Here is a 14,519-nt window from a genome sequence, read left to right on the forward strand (position 1 = left end):
GAATCGAATGTCGGATGTGAACCCGGAATATCTTATTCACATATATTTCTACCTCATTATTTCATAATTATGATCATATAATTGTATCTTTTTCTTCATTTGACAAATTTACATCGCTTAGATTACCGTAATGGTGCAATCATTGAATAGTTAAGAATTGCTCATGAGACTACAGATAAGTAGACTACTCGGAAAACCTCTGTATTTGTCATCTTCCAACATTAGAATATTTGCTGTGCAACAAAAGTTGTTTAGTCTAGAAATAATAACATTGTGTGCAGATATTTCAATTTCTTACATAGTAAGCTATATTTATAGGTATAAATTCATGAGACATTTTCTCAATCATTTGATTTTGATAAATCATGGCAAACATCAGATCTTGTCAAACCAAACACAAAATCAAAACAATCATGCAACATGACATGAAGATGAGCATTATCTAGTCCAAATAATTACAGGTCTTGGAAGGCTATGTTAAATTTTTGCTTTGACGTCCATAGCCCATCTTTTGTTGCCTCCCAAGGCTGAGATGCATAAACACAGGCACTTGTTTCTATCCATAGAAAGGTCGACTATCCATATAAAGCTTCTATGGATAGAAACAAGTGCCTGTGACTGTGTGCATATTAAGTATCCTTTACAGAGTCAAGGTAAGGCATCAAAGAAAAAAATATAATAGCCTTTCAAGATGTCATAATTATTTGCACTAAGCATTATCATGATTATGTGAGGTACACTATATAGATCAATTGAAAATCAACAGATATTTTATTGCTCAAATTTAATTTAGTTTAAACACTATTTGGAAATTCTCTTGTAACAATCAAACTGCATACATCAGCTAGCGACAAATGGGCGTTTGATCACAGGAATCAAATATTCTATCAACATTAAGAATAATAAGGCACTGTTTATTTAGTGGCTAATCCAGGGGGTGGGTTCTCTTTTGACGATCAATGCATTTGAATGGGGACAAATGGTTGTAACCCCCCTTGCTGGATCCACCTGGCATGTCCACCCCTGTTTAGTATACTATAGTTGCCGGCAGTGGTTGCCGGGCGAACTTTGAGAATAATAATTGCCCCTATACCTTATTATTGATAGAATTTCTGATTCCTGTTGTTTTATGTATATAATTGAGGGTCATCATCTGTCAGAGCTCAGACATAAATAATTAATAAATATATATGTAAGTCTAAATTTTGTGCTACATAAATTTGTAGAAATAAAACCCACAAAATTGGTATTGTCATGATTGTACAAAAATCAAAAAATTTACACAGTAAACAATTAATTTTTCTACATCATCATGATCAAGTATGCATGTTAGATACCCCTTAACCTGCAATGCTTGAAAATGGTATATGATTTTAAAAAAATGAGGAATGTTTTATATTTAATAATAAGTAAAACTATACCAGCATCATGCATGCCATCATGGGATAGTACCCTCAAAGCCATACTTTTAAACATGTTAAATAATGTAATACAATTTAAAATGTTCTTTTACAGTAAAACTTGACCAGCATGAAATCCTTGGTTAAATTAGATTTGTTGGATGGGAATGGCTGCTTCCTGCAGACAGACTATCAGGATGACGGGAAGTCAGGATTTAAGCTTACCTTGATTGATGGCATAGATGTTTGGAAAGGTCAAGGTGAGATATCAACCCTGTTGAACTTGGTATCATAATAGTAATCATGGTAATGCTATACTTAGCCAGTTACATCCAGTCAGGGGTACTACTTATACAAGTTATTTTTAATTACTTGAAGAAGTAATATTAATATATTTATATAAGTAAATTTGTAGGATACTTATAAATACAAGTGAATTTTATTTACTTGTATAGGTAAAAAAAAATATTGACTGAGTTATGTCCCTTAGACATTCAGAATCTTTTACTTGTAGAAGTAAAAAAGTCATCTTATCTTCTTTTATTGAATTCTTACGATTTCTTTGCTCCAATAGAATTTTAAATTATCTGCTCTTTGCAGATGTCTTTACTAATCATTTAAGTGTAATTTCATGGACAATGAAAATCCCATTTGTCTGTTATCTTCAGAACTCTGCTCATTTACAAGCCCCCAAGGAGCAATTTTTGAAGGCCTTGTGCAAATACTTAAGATCTTTGCACAATCAGTTTCTTTGTTGAATTAATGAGATGAAACATTGAACTTTAATTAAAAAAAAATGTGCAAACCTGGGGAAAATCATTAATGGCATGATTTCACATCTCAAAACTTGAGGACTTTTGTGGGATTGCAAGAAAAATTTACTTATCATGCTTATATACAAGTAAATTTTTGAGAAAATTAAGGGGAGATTATTCAAACACAATTTATTTACTTATACATCTCTAAGTAAATAAAAATAACTTGTACAAGTAGTACCCCTGACTGACATTATCATGATTATTTGAATTATAAAAATATTGCAATGATTTCTGAATTTATCATGTTTATAAATGTTTATAGTATTTTTTTTATTTTTTTTAAACTTTTAGTTTCTGAAGATGATCTAGATAATCTCAGATTAGCTATCAAGATGGACCTTAATACATTTACAAGACAGACATTACAAGCATTGACAAAATCAGGAGGGAAAGACATTGTTTTTAATTACCAAGTCAAACATAAGAAAGATAACAGTTTAGAGTTGATCTGGAAGAAACATGTTCCAGCAGAAGATATTACAGTAAGATAATACATGTATTTATTTAATAATAATTTAATTTTGGAAGTAACATGTCTTCTGATTGGCTGACGTTATTTTGTTATCAGCCCATAGACATAATTTAGTCATGTGACCGTGACGTTGTCAACATTTTTTCATGGTTTTCTACGGTTTAAAATGGAATTTAGAATTAAATTATGAGACATGACTGTAATATTTTTTCTGTCTATTTGAAATAACATAAAAATATGGTGCACACTGTTAAATAACCCGCTACACGGGTTATTCAGTGTGCACCAAATTGTTTATGTTATTTCTTCATAGACAGAAAAAATATTACAGTCATTCCTTAAATAAAGACTTTTTAACATATAACATGTCTAATACTCATTAATTATCTTACCTTGCTGAACATTTTCAGGAATATGATTGGTTAAAACAACCATGTGGGTACAATGTACATTTCATTTTAGGCTAATAGGCGGGTTTATTTCAATGCATATTTAGTAGTGCTGCTATGTCCCTTTATAAAAACACAATGGTAATAAGAACAAATCTGAAAAGGTTCAACAGACAAGGAAATTGATGATGAACATAATGAATGATTGAAATGAATTCATAAAACCACGTAAAGTTCACAAAAAAACAAAACAAACTACATTTCTATATTTTGACTATTTATTTATTGTGTCTGTTTAGTTAACGCATCAATGTAAATATAACGGAATTTGATGAGACTGTCATCAAAGTGAGAGGGTTAGTGCTATAAAACCAGGTTTAATCCACCATTTTCTACATTTGAAAATGCCTGTACCAAGTCAGGAATATGACAGTTCTTGTCCATTCACTTTTGATGCGTTTTGTTATTTGAAATTGCCATGTGATTATGGACTTTCCAAATTGATTTTCCTCTTAATTCAGTATTTTTGTGATTTTACTTTTTTCTATGAAACATTGAAACTAATTATGACATCTGTGAATCTGTATATGTAACAAATCTAGAATAATGAGGTTTTAGTGACTGTCAGGGAACAATGGGGAATGTGATGTTTAACCTTGAAACATTATGAACAGTTATGTTATATTGAAAATTTCAACAACAACAAAATAAGAACTTCTAAATAGACTGTCAGGAAATTTAATTATGAAAAAAAAATAAGTAAAGGATAGAATGAAAAGTAAATATGACTATTTTGATTTTATTACAATTTAACTTACTATGATCACATGCATGTGTAGTTCCAGTTAGGCAGAGCTACACTCAAGTCGTCCACATCTGCCACTGATGCCATAAGTTCTGTCCTTAATTATTGTATTGAATGTGCAAAATCACAGCAAGTAGACATAGCAACATTACAAACAGATAATGACAGATTATCTCAAGAAAGAGTTAATGCTTTAAAGGTAGGACATTTATTTTTTCATTTTTCAAGAACATTTGGTATTTGCAAGGTTTGTATCTTTTGGTATTTTCTTTGTACATTTAAAGACTATTTTCTTATGGTGTACATCTTGATGTCTTTTTAATTCATCAAAGAAACTGATTGAGCAAAGATTTTGTATATTTGGCCTTCAAAAATTTCTCCTTTTGGGCATGTAAATAAGCAGTGTTAAGAAGATAACAGACAAATGGGATTTTCATTTTCCATGAAATTACACTTAAATGATTAGTAAAGACATCTGCAAAGGGTACACAAGTTAAAATTCTATTAGAGCAAAGCAATCGTAAGAACTCAAGAAAAGAAGAAAGGATGACTTTTTTTCCTATACTGCAGGCAAGTAAAAAATTCTGAATGTCTAAGGGACATGTAACTAATAAAATTCACTTGTATAAGTATCTTACAAATTTACTTATATGTGTATATTTTCTTTACCTGTTCAAGTAAATAAAATTAACTTGTTTAAGTAGTATCCCTGACTACCAGTCAGTCAGGAAGTTCTTAAGACAATTTCTTATCCTTATTTTCTGTACTAGCATGCTTGAACGTATACTTGAAAAATCGAAAACGAAGAAATGTCTTGTAAACTAAAAAAAATGTAACATTTGTTTATTAAATTTCATTATGCTTCACACTAGATATGGATAAGGTGTTCATTAACTAATTTTGCACCCTTACATTTCTTCCTTCTTATTGCATACTTTTTTCTTTCCAATATCATATTTTTACTTTTAAAATTATCAATATAAAGAGATGAAGTGTGATGGCCAGTGTCAGAGACAACTATCTAGTAAAAATCAAATGAAGTGGATGTAAGTAATTATAGACAACCATATGGCCTTCAACAATGAGATAAACCAATACCATATGATATAGTCTGCTATAAAAACTCCAACATGAAAAATACTAAACAATTCAATTGTGAAAAACTGCTGGCCTAATAATCATAACAAAACAATTAACAAGAAACAAATATGAAAAGACATGGTTCAAGGACAACCACAACAGCTTCTTGTAATTGTGTAGAAGGTGTGCACATTGGGCTGTCAACCATGTTTCTCCTATCCTTATGATGAAATATTATGTATATATTAAAGTTAACACTTTCTATATATTTTGATTCCTTCAGTTTATTTTAGAAAATTTATGTTCCAAGGATATTTTACTCTCGTATATACATGATATATCAGTTGTACATATCAAAGAAATATGTTTAGAAAAAAATCATGACTTACTCTGTTTTGTAGAGATTGGAAAAATGTGTTGTTGCAAAGGAAGAATTAGAAAGGGACCTTTATTCTAAAGTAAGGAAGACAAATTGTGCTTGGTATACGAGGGTCTACATAAGGAATAAATGAACCAAGGTTTTAAGAAAATTGGAACAACAAAAAAGAGAAAAACAGAAAAATGGGACACATTTTCAGAAAAATTAACCAACAAAAAATTAAAAAGTGAAAATGAGAAATGGGCCAATAGAATAGAAAATAGAGGATAATGTTTAAAAAAAAAAAAAGGATAGCAAGTAATAGATTAAGAAAAATAGTCTGAAAGTTGAAGAATGCAGAAATGAAGGCACCAATCTAGACACATGTACAGTATATAAAATAGTTTAGGGTAAACACTATTAAAGAAACTCCAATAACTGTAATATAACAGCAATTTCATGATGTATGTACTCAGCTCAAATGATTAACAAATATGCATGATAATTTTTTTTTGAAAATTCAACTATAAAGAACAAACATGTTTACAGTTTGTATGTCTTTACTTGCTTATTTAATTATTAAATTTTGTTTTTTAGTTTGCAGCAATTTTAAACAGTAAAAAAGAGAAGATCAGAGAATTGAAAGAATCTGGAGGTTTGTTTGAAATCAATTGTACAAATCATTTAGAAAAATAGAATTTACCAAAGTCGATAGGTTTTCATATTGGCACAGATGTACATTTAGTTTTGACCCACTTTGCCAGTAAGGCCATCTTTTACCTTGATAAGGTTGCCAAGTGGTCTACGTACAGGGGCGGATCCAGCCATTTTAAAAAGGGGGGGTTTCCAACCCAGGATAAAAGGGGGTTCCAACTATATGTCCCCATTCAAATGCATTCATCAGCCAAAGAAAAAAGGGGGGGGTTCCAACCCCTGGAACCCCCCCCCCCCCCTCAGGATCCGCCACTGACGTAGTTCTACTACTGTAATCACTAGCCAGTCAACACTGAGGTTGTGAGTTCGAACACCAGTCATGTGGGTGCACTCCACATTAATCTTAATTGACTATATAGCTAGGATTGTCAGTTTTCCTATTGAAGGTCAGTGTTTTTCTCCAGGGACTCCATCTTCCTTCACTAATAAAAATTGGTCGCCACGAAATAACATAAATGTGGTGCTAAAAAGTGGCGTTAATACACCAACAATCAATTAATCTACCTTATAAACGGTCCGGATGTTGTTTATTGAGAATATATATAATGATCCAATACTAAAGAAAATGGAAGAAAAAAGTAAAGAATAGAGAAAAATAGAACAAAAATCAGGACAGGTGAATAATGGGGTGCTAAAATATAAGGAATAGAGAATAATGGGGATGGGGGGGAATAGGAATAAAGATTAGAGAAAAATAACCTAAAATTCAAAACAATGTAATACTGAAATGAAGTACTTCCTATTTGGTTAATGAATTAAGGAATCACTGAAGCATGACTGTGGTGGGCACCCTTATAAAGAGATCTGAAACCCCCACTGTAATGTATTTAATAAATGTACTTATATCCTGTTACATTTTGCATAATGATGAAAAAAAAATATTCTTACGTTTTAAAATGTGTACAAATATATGAAGAATCTTTAAAATCACAGTTTATGATAATTATTCTTCACAGGTGTGGCAGTAAATAATGGTGACCCTGGACCTTCTAGAACAACAACAACAACGCAAAGTACTAAACGTTCAGCAAAGCAGATGAATTACAGGTCACTTACTACAGAATAAACAAAATAGATATTAACTATAACTCAGAAAATGGAAACTCCCTAGGTCTTTTCTTTTTTTTTTAAAGTAGGGAAGGGGGAAGGGGGTGTTGGAGAAACGAAAACAGCAGTTCATTGTACAGACCAATGGGCTAAACAATTTAACCAGCAATATATCAGATAATTTAAAAGAATAAAAACATTATGACAAATACTTCTTCACTGAGATTTTTTTTATCCATATTACAAATTATTCCTTTGCTCTTTTTAAGCCAGATATAGACAGGCTGTATAATAGTAAGCATCTGCCTATCCATCCTGCCTCTTTTTGTATGTTGAATCAAATATTAAATCATTAAATAGTCTATCTTTAAGGTGGTACCCAACACGTTCACTAAAATTAATTTGGCTAGTTTAATTTTAATAAAATTTTGACAAATTATTTACTTTGACAATGTTTGACAAAAATATGAAAATTTCAAAAAATTTGAACCAGTCGTTTTATCAGAAAAATTACACTGGTTATATAGCAGTTTGACAAAATTTTGATCATTGAGAAGCTTAATATTCCCTTAACAACGTAACATAATTAAAACGTTAGCTGATTTTACAGAGTTATCTCCCTGTATTGTTAGGTACCACCTTAAGTGCCTTTATCGCTATTTTACTGAATTTTCCTTTGATCTTGATGATTTCCTTTCTCAGCAGTCGAGTGATATGAAAAGTTATCGCTAGTAACTAAGGGGGCATGTGGCATTGTCAATGAAATTGACATGAAATTGACAACATCGTCATAGGTAAAATTGCTATAAACAGATTATCATTGGTCATCTCAACTTCATTGCTTTTCTCACTTTTGCGGTACCGGCTCAAGCAAGAAAATCAATCTCATGGATATGATCAACCATAATCTTAAGTATTGCTGAATGTCATATGTAGAAATTTGGACGTAATTTATAATTTAAGATCAGAGGTAATTTTACACTTTAATCAAAGTTAAATATTCATTAAAATTTAATATATTTTTTGGAAATTTTAACACAATGTAAAGATTGAATAAAGATGCTCCCATGTTTGTTTATGTGATAAGTACAACAATAACTTAATCTGTGATGTTGTACATGTTTAATATGATGTTTTTGATTATTTCAGTGATGACGAAAATACCACTGATGATGAAAAGGTGAGATTCACTTCTATATATTAAGTTAAACTAAAGGAAAGAAATTTTTATTTAAACACTTTGCAAGTAGCCTTTAATATTTTCTTCAATAATTGGCTAATTACAGATAATCTTTAAACTCTTCATTAAATTGTTCTTGAATTCATCCTAGCTGCCTTTTTTCTTCATTTTGACAAAATATTTTGGTAAAAATTAATGCAATAATAAGTCTTATTTTATTTCATACAGTTGTTGATTTAAATGGGATCTTCCTTGTTTTGCAAATCACAATGATATTCAAACTTTATAAATAAATATTCTCTTTTCTATAAACATTTTTCAAAATTTCTTTTTAAGGTCACACAACACAGTAAGAAAGCAAAGCAGTCAAACCGATCAATGGACGAAGATTCCCTAGTGCTAGAAGATGAGAATGAAGACAAACCAAAAACTGTTGCAAGGTTTGTATATAGTTTTATCATAGTTAAGTCAAACGAATGAGCCCATGATTCAATGTAAAATGAGTATATAAAAAAGATGATGTGGTATGATTGCCAATGAGACAACTATCCACGAAAGACCAAAATGACACAGACATTAACAACTAAAGGTCACCGTACGGCCTTCAACAATGAGCAAAGCCCATACTGCATAGTCAGCTATAAAATGCCCTGATAAGACAATGTAAAACAATTCAAACTAGAAAACTAACAGCCTTATTTATGTAAAAAAAATGAACGAAAAACAAATATGTAACACATAAACAGACAACAACCACTGAATTACAGCACATACATAAATAATGTGGCGGGGTTAAACATGTTAGCGGGATCCTAACCCTCCCTAACCTGGGACAGTGGTATAACAGTACAACATAAGAACGAACTACAAAAATCAGTTGAAAAAGGCTTAACTCATCAGATGGACAAAAATACAAGTGAAAGTTATTATAGCCTTGTTTTTTTTTCATATATAAGAGTATAAGATGCTGTTTGGGTTATAAGGCACTTAAAATAACAATTGTATGTTGATTGTAATATCCTATAGCAGTATTTTAGAATTGTAAAATTTAAAAAAAAAGTTTAATATTGCATGAAAAAACTATCCTATAGTCAAGTGTCTAACTTAAATAAGTTATTAGAGAAAAATAACATGCATGTCGTTATTGTGGGCTAAAATATAAAAATACTGTAATAACATATGTATGTTACATGTTTCAAAGGGACAATATACAAACTTTATTTTGTTAAATTTTTCACAAGTTCTATTGATATTATAATTTTCTTTGTGTATACTAAACTTTGTAAAGATATAGCAATTCATAGTTCACCAATCATGCATAGTACACCTATGTTATTACAGAAAATATATTCCTGCAATAACGAAAGGGTGTTATTACAGCTTCTTTAAATCTCTTTATAGACTTTGCTCAGACATATATCACAATGTATTTCAATTCATTGTAAGAAATGATGATCAGAACTTGTAATGAGGCACTGTGCAAGATTCCAAGTAATTCCCAAGTGTCTCATTTACTCTCATATAATAAGTTACATGCCTGTAATAACTAAGCCTTGTTATTATAGCTTAATTTTCCCTTAAAGGCCTTGTCTCATTGATTAACTATGGTTGATCAAAATTGTATTAATGGAATTAGGAAATTGGTTATCAAGGTAATATATTAAGCCACTGTGCAAAGTTTCAAGTATTCCCAAGTGCCCACAAAAGATAAAATATTTATGATATATTTAACTGATAACAAACATATGTTACTACAGATTAAGGAAAAAAGAGTAGACAACTCATGAAAGTGTCTGTAATAACACATGCAGGTTATTTTTCTCTAATAACTTATTTAAGTTAGACCCTTGACTGTCCTAAGGACCAATTATAAGAAGTATAGAGTTATCTCCTATATATATAATATTACATTTAATTATCTGAGTTATCTCCTCCTATACCATGTATACAAAATTACAGTGAATTGTCATGTTTCAAAATATTGTTACCATGTTTTATTGATTGATGTGGTTGTTTAAGTATTTTGTGGACACATAGAATGCATGAATTCATCATACAATCTTGTCAAATGATTTCGAAAACTGATTATTTCAGAAAAAGGGAGAAGTTTTGGATCCATTAAAACGTTTAATCCCGCTACAAATGTTTGCACCTGTCCTAAGTCAGGAATCTGGTGTACAGTAGTTGTCGTTTGTTTATGTAATTTATGCGTGTTTCTCGTTTCTTGTTTTTTTTTATATAGATTAGACCGTTGGTTTTCCCGTTTGAATGGTTTAACACTAGTAATTTTGGGGCCCTTTATAGCTTGTTGTTCCATGTGAGCCAAGGCTCCGTGTTGAAGGCCGTTCATTGACCTATAATGGTTTACTTTTTTTTAAATTGTTATTGGATGGAGAGTTGTCTCATTCGCACTCACACTACATCTTCCTATATCTATACACACGGAGTTGAAACATTAAAAAATTCCTTGCTGACTTTTATGATAGATTTATGCTATGCAGTTATTTTTTAACAGATTTCAGTGCATCGCCCACAATCATTAGATATTCATTTTGAAAATTCAAATGGATTTTTTGGGGTTAATGTGTACTGTATAAATTGTATCGAATTTTATATTTATAGACCAAGAAGGACCAGGGAGACAAACAAGAAAACACCTAATAAACCAGTTCTACCTAAAGTTTCTTCAAAGGATTCAAATACAAGGTACTTCCATTTAAATAGATGGTTATTAAGTGCATTTCTTTTATAATAAAATTGAGAATGGAAATGGGGAATGTGTCAAAGAGACAACAACCCGACCATAGAAAAAACAACAGCAGAAGGTCACTAACAGGTCTTCAATGTAGCGAGACATTCCCGCACCCGGAGGCGTCCTTCAGCTGGCCCCTAAACAAATATATACTAGTTCAGTGATAATGAACGCCATACTAATTTCCGAATTGTACACAAGAAACCAAAATTTAAAAAATACAAGACTAACAAAGGCCAGAGGCTCCTGACTTGGGACAGGCGCAAAAATGCGGCGGGGTTAAACATGTTTATGAGATCTCAACCCTCCCCCTATACCTCTAGCCAATGTAGAAAAGTAAATGCATAACAATACGCACACTTAAAATTCAATTCAAGAGAAGTCCGAGTCTGATGTCAGAAGATGTAACCAAAGAAAATAAACAAAATGACAATAATACATAAATAACAACAGACTACTAGCAGTTAACTGACATGCCAGCTCCAGACTTCAATTAAACTGATTGAAAGATTATGATTTCATCATATGAATATCAGGTACAATCCTTCCCGTTAGGGGATTAGTATCATACCATCATAACATATATGAGAAGAACATAACCCGTGTCATGCCAACAACTGGTTTTTTAATAAATGTGTTAAGCTCAGATGCAAAGACCCTATAAGTGAATCAATATTAACGCCAAAATAAGCAATCTTTAGTGACCTGACAACAGTATCATAACTATAAATCTACTTTCATTGTCAATCTTCTTCTCTGCAACCCTTGGATCTTATCAGCTCAAAGCTTAAGCCAGCCTCTGGGTACTGGATTTTCTTGCTGTGTTGAAGAACTATTAGTGGTCTTTGGTTGTTTTTTTTTGTTTTTTCCTCTCTGGTCAGGTTGTTTTCTCTTTGACATATTCCCCCATTTCCATTCTCAATTTTATTAGACTCAATCATCCCATCATACTTAAATAGTGGGTATAAATAAAATGTGATGTGTTATCTGTTGATGAGACAGCAACCCAACAAAACATTATAAAAGACAAACTAGATTGTTTACATTGACGCTTTCTGCCTTTACATCACCTCAGTACAAAAAGGCTATATGGCAAATTAATATGCACATTCAGGATGCGATATCTTAACCCTGCTTTTGTAATAGACTGACATATCTGCTGAGCCACATAACAAGGTAACAGTTCACAGGAGGACATGTCTTTTTACCTGCACACATTATTTGGACTCCAACCCAACCAATCGTTACTCTTACTCATTGATGCCATGTGCGTTATAAGTGGAAAAGCAGGAAATACTGAGTTTTATGCCCCACCTACGATAGTAGAGGGGCATTATGTTTTCTGGTCTGTGCGTCCGTTCGTCCCTCCGTCTGTTCGTTCGTCCGTCTGTCCCGCTTCAGGTTAAAGTTTTTGGTCAAGGTAGTTTTTGAAGAAGTTGAAGTCCATTCGACTTCAAACTTAGTATACATGTTCCCTATGATATGATCTTTTAAATTTTAATGCCAAATAAGAGGGTTAACCCCAATTTCACGGTCCACTGAACATAGAAAATGATAGTGCGAGTGGGGCATTCGTGTACTGGGGACACATTCTTGTTAAGTCTGGTTTGCACAGCCAGGGTTCAAACCCACAACCTCCCACACTACCTCAAGACCACCAAGGCAGTAAAGGCATCTAGGAGGATATCATACAGTATACAATAATGTCCACTTGTGTTAATATGTCTTTTGATGGAAAAAGCTTGACAGAGCCTCGCATTTCCCAGGTTTCTAAGCCTCATCATTATATCGTTGATACGTCAAATCAATATTAACTGATTATTTTTCTACTACAGTTATACCTAAGCATTTTTAATATTTTACTTCTCAATATTATAAATGTATTATTTTTTTGTAGTTTATCAGAAAGACCATCAACAAGTAGATCCTCAGAGAGACCATCAAGTACAAGGAAATCAAGGGCATCCTCAGGGAATTCATATGACAATGATGCTGACGCTATGCTTGATGAAATATAATCTGTTAAATTCCAAAATTTTACTGTGATTTTTATAATTTCAGGGTCATAGAGATTACTAATTCATATGAAACCATCAAAGGATTTGTACTGTATTAGGAATTATTATTGTTATATTGATTTTTATGCCCCACCTACGATAGTAGAGGGCCATTATGTTTTCTGGACGTCCGTCCGTCCGTCCGTCCGTTTGTTCAGGTTAAAGTTTTTGGTCAAGGTAGTTTTTAATGAAGTTGAAGTCCAATCAACTTGAAACTTAGTATACATGTTCCCTATGATATGATCTTTCGAATTTAAATGCAAAATTATAGTTTTTACCCCAATTTCAGGGTCCACTAAACATAGAAAATGATGGTGCGAGTGGGGCATCCGTGCACTATGGACACATTCTTGTTTTTTATATTTTAACAATGTGATCCAAGACATGGAAATGTAATTTTATTGATATGTGTAGATTATGAAACAAATTTCCTAAGAATGCAACGTGTCTGTTTGTTTGTTCGTCTGTTTGTCTGTCCCGCTTCAGGTTAAAGTTTTTGGTCAAGGTAATTTTTAATGAAGTTGCAGTCCAATCAACTTGAAACTTTGTACACATGTTCTTTTTGATATGATCTTTCTAATTTTAATGCCAATTAGAGATTTTCCCCCATTTTCACAGACCATTGAACATAGAAAATGATAGTTCAGATGGGCCATCCGTGTACTAGGGACACATTCTTGTTAATTATTACATTGTAGTTTTGACTTGCATTGATTAAAAATATAATAATTTATTCACTAATTAAAATTAAGGTAACCATAATTGAGGCCGATGTCTATAAAAAAACAATAAGTGTTTTAAGGTTAACCCGAAGTGAAATTATTGGGATGGACCAATCTATACTTTATGGATGCATAATACTTTTGGGGTAAAGATTGCTTGAAATGCAATCAAAACCTTAGGGGACTGACTTGATATCTATATCCTCTAAGTCTTATCACACTACCTCTTTGATACACAAAATATAGTGCATTGATCATAACATTTTATACATCCTAATATCTCATACCTGTTCTAAAAATGTTTTTGTTAAAGTCATCTTTATAACAATGGATTTATCTTCCTTTGTCTAGAATTGCTGTTAATTCAACTGCAACCAAAGCAATATTTAATTTTAATTCCCACTGATAAATTGAAGCAATCTTTACCATTCAGTGCTTATATATAAAGCTCTTTGATTATTATCGTGTTTATGTTTAATTATGTGTTAGAAATTTATTTGTTTTTGATATAAGACGTATTTGATGTTGAATTTCATACCACATGTAACAGATTTTTTTAATGTTCAGCATATACATAGAGGATTCACATATACAATTGTACTAGTAGCTTTACTGTTAAGTATGTTGCACATTTAATGCTCATGATAGAATTAATGTTTGTTTATGTCCAATGAAATCACTTTGAACCAATCAGTTTGTAAGCAAATTATTGTTAATATTCTGAG

The 14,519-nt window shown here is 31.8% G+C and overlaps 1 protein-coding gene across 2 annotated transcripts; it reads left to right on the forward strand.

Moving 5' to 3' along the window:
- The first annotated feature begins 24 nt into the window (after positions 1 to 24).
- Positions 25 to 13,165, forward strand: LOC139481999 (DNA repair protein XRCC4-like). 2 transcript variants are annotated; one of them, XM_071265631.1, is made up of 11 exons: positions 25 to 301; positions 1,516 to 1,660; positions 2,510 to 2,700; positions 3,919 to 4,083; positions 5,366 to 5,422; positions 5,920 to 5,977; positions 6,993 to 7,083; positions 8,233 to 8,263; positions 8,600 to 8,703; positions 10,886 to 10,969; positions 12,913 to 13,165. In XM_071265631.1, exons 2-11 carry the CDS (start codon positions 1,531 to 1,533, stop codon positions 13,031 to 13,033), a joined length of 1,032 nt encoding a protein of 343 aa, XP_071121732.1. In that variant the 5' UTR covers positions 25 to 301; positions 1,516 to 1,530; the 3' UTR covers positions 13,034 to 13,165. The 2 variants fall into 2 exon arrangements, with proteins under 2 accessions (XP_071121732.1, XP_071121733.1); XM_071265632.1 differs by having other exon boundaries at positions 202 to 318.
- Positions 13,166 to 14,519: the final 1,354 nt, after the last annotated feature.

This window comes from Mytilus edulis, chromosome 7, assembly GCF_963676685.1.
Source record: "Mytilus edulis chromosome 7, xbMytEdul2.2, whole genome shotgun sequence".
Classification (NCBI taxonomy): Eukaryota; Metazoa; Mollusca; class Bivalvia; order Mytilida; family Mytilidae; genus Mytilus; species Mytilus edulis.

Bases quoted from the DNA above. Each gene is read 5' to 3' on its own strand.
- LOC139481999 (XM_071265631.1), top strand. From the start codon at position 1,531: ATGAAATCCTTGGTTAAATTAGATTTGTTGGATGGGAATGGCTGCTTC. The intron at 5,978-6,992 runs GTTTGTTTGAAA...TATTCTTCACAG, and splicing joins AGAATTGAAAGAATCTGGAG to GTGTGGCAGTAAATAATGGT. The intron at 8,264-8,599 runs GTGAGATTCACT...TTTCTTTTTAAG, and splicing joins ATACCACTGATGATGAAAAG to GTCACACAACACAGTAAGAA.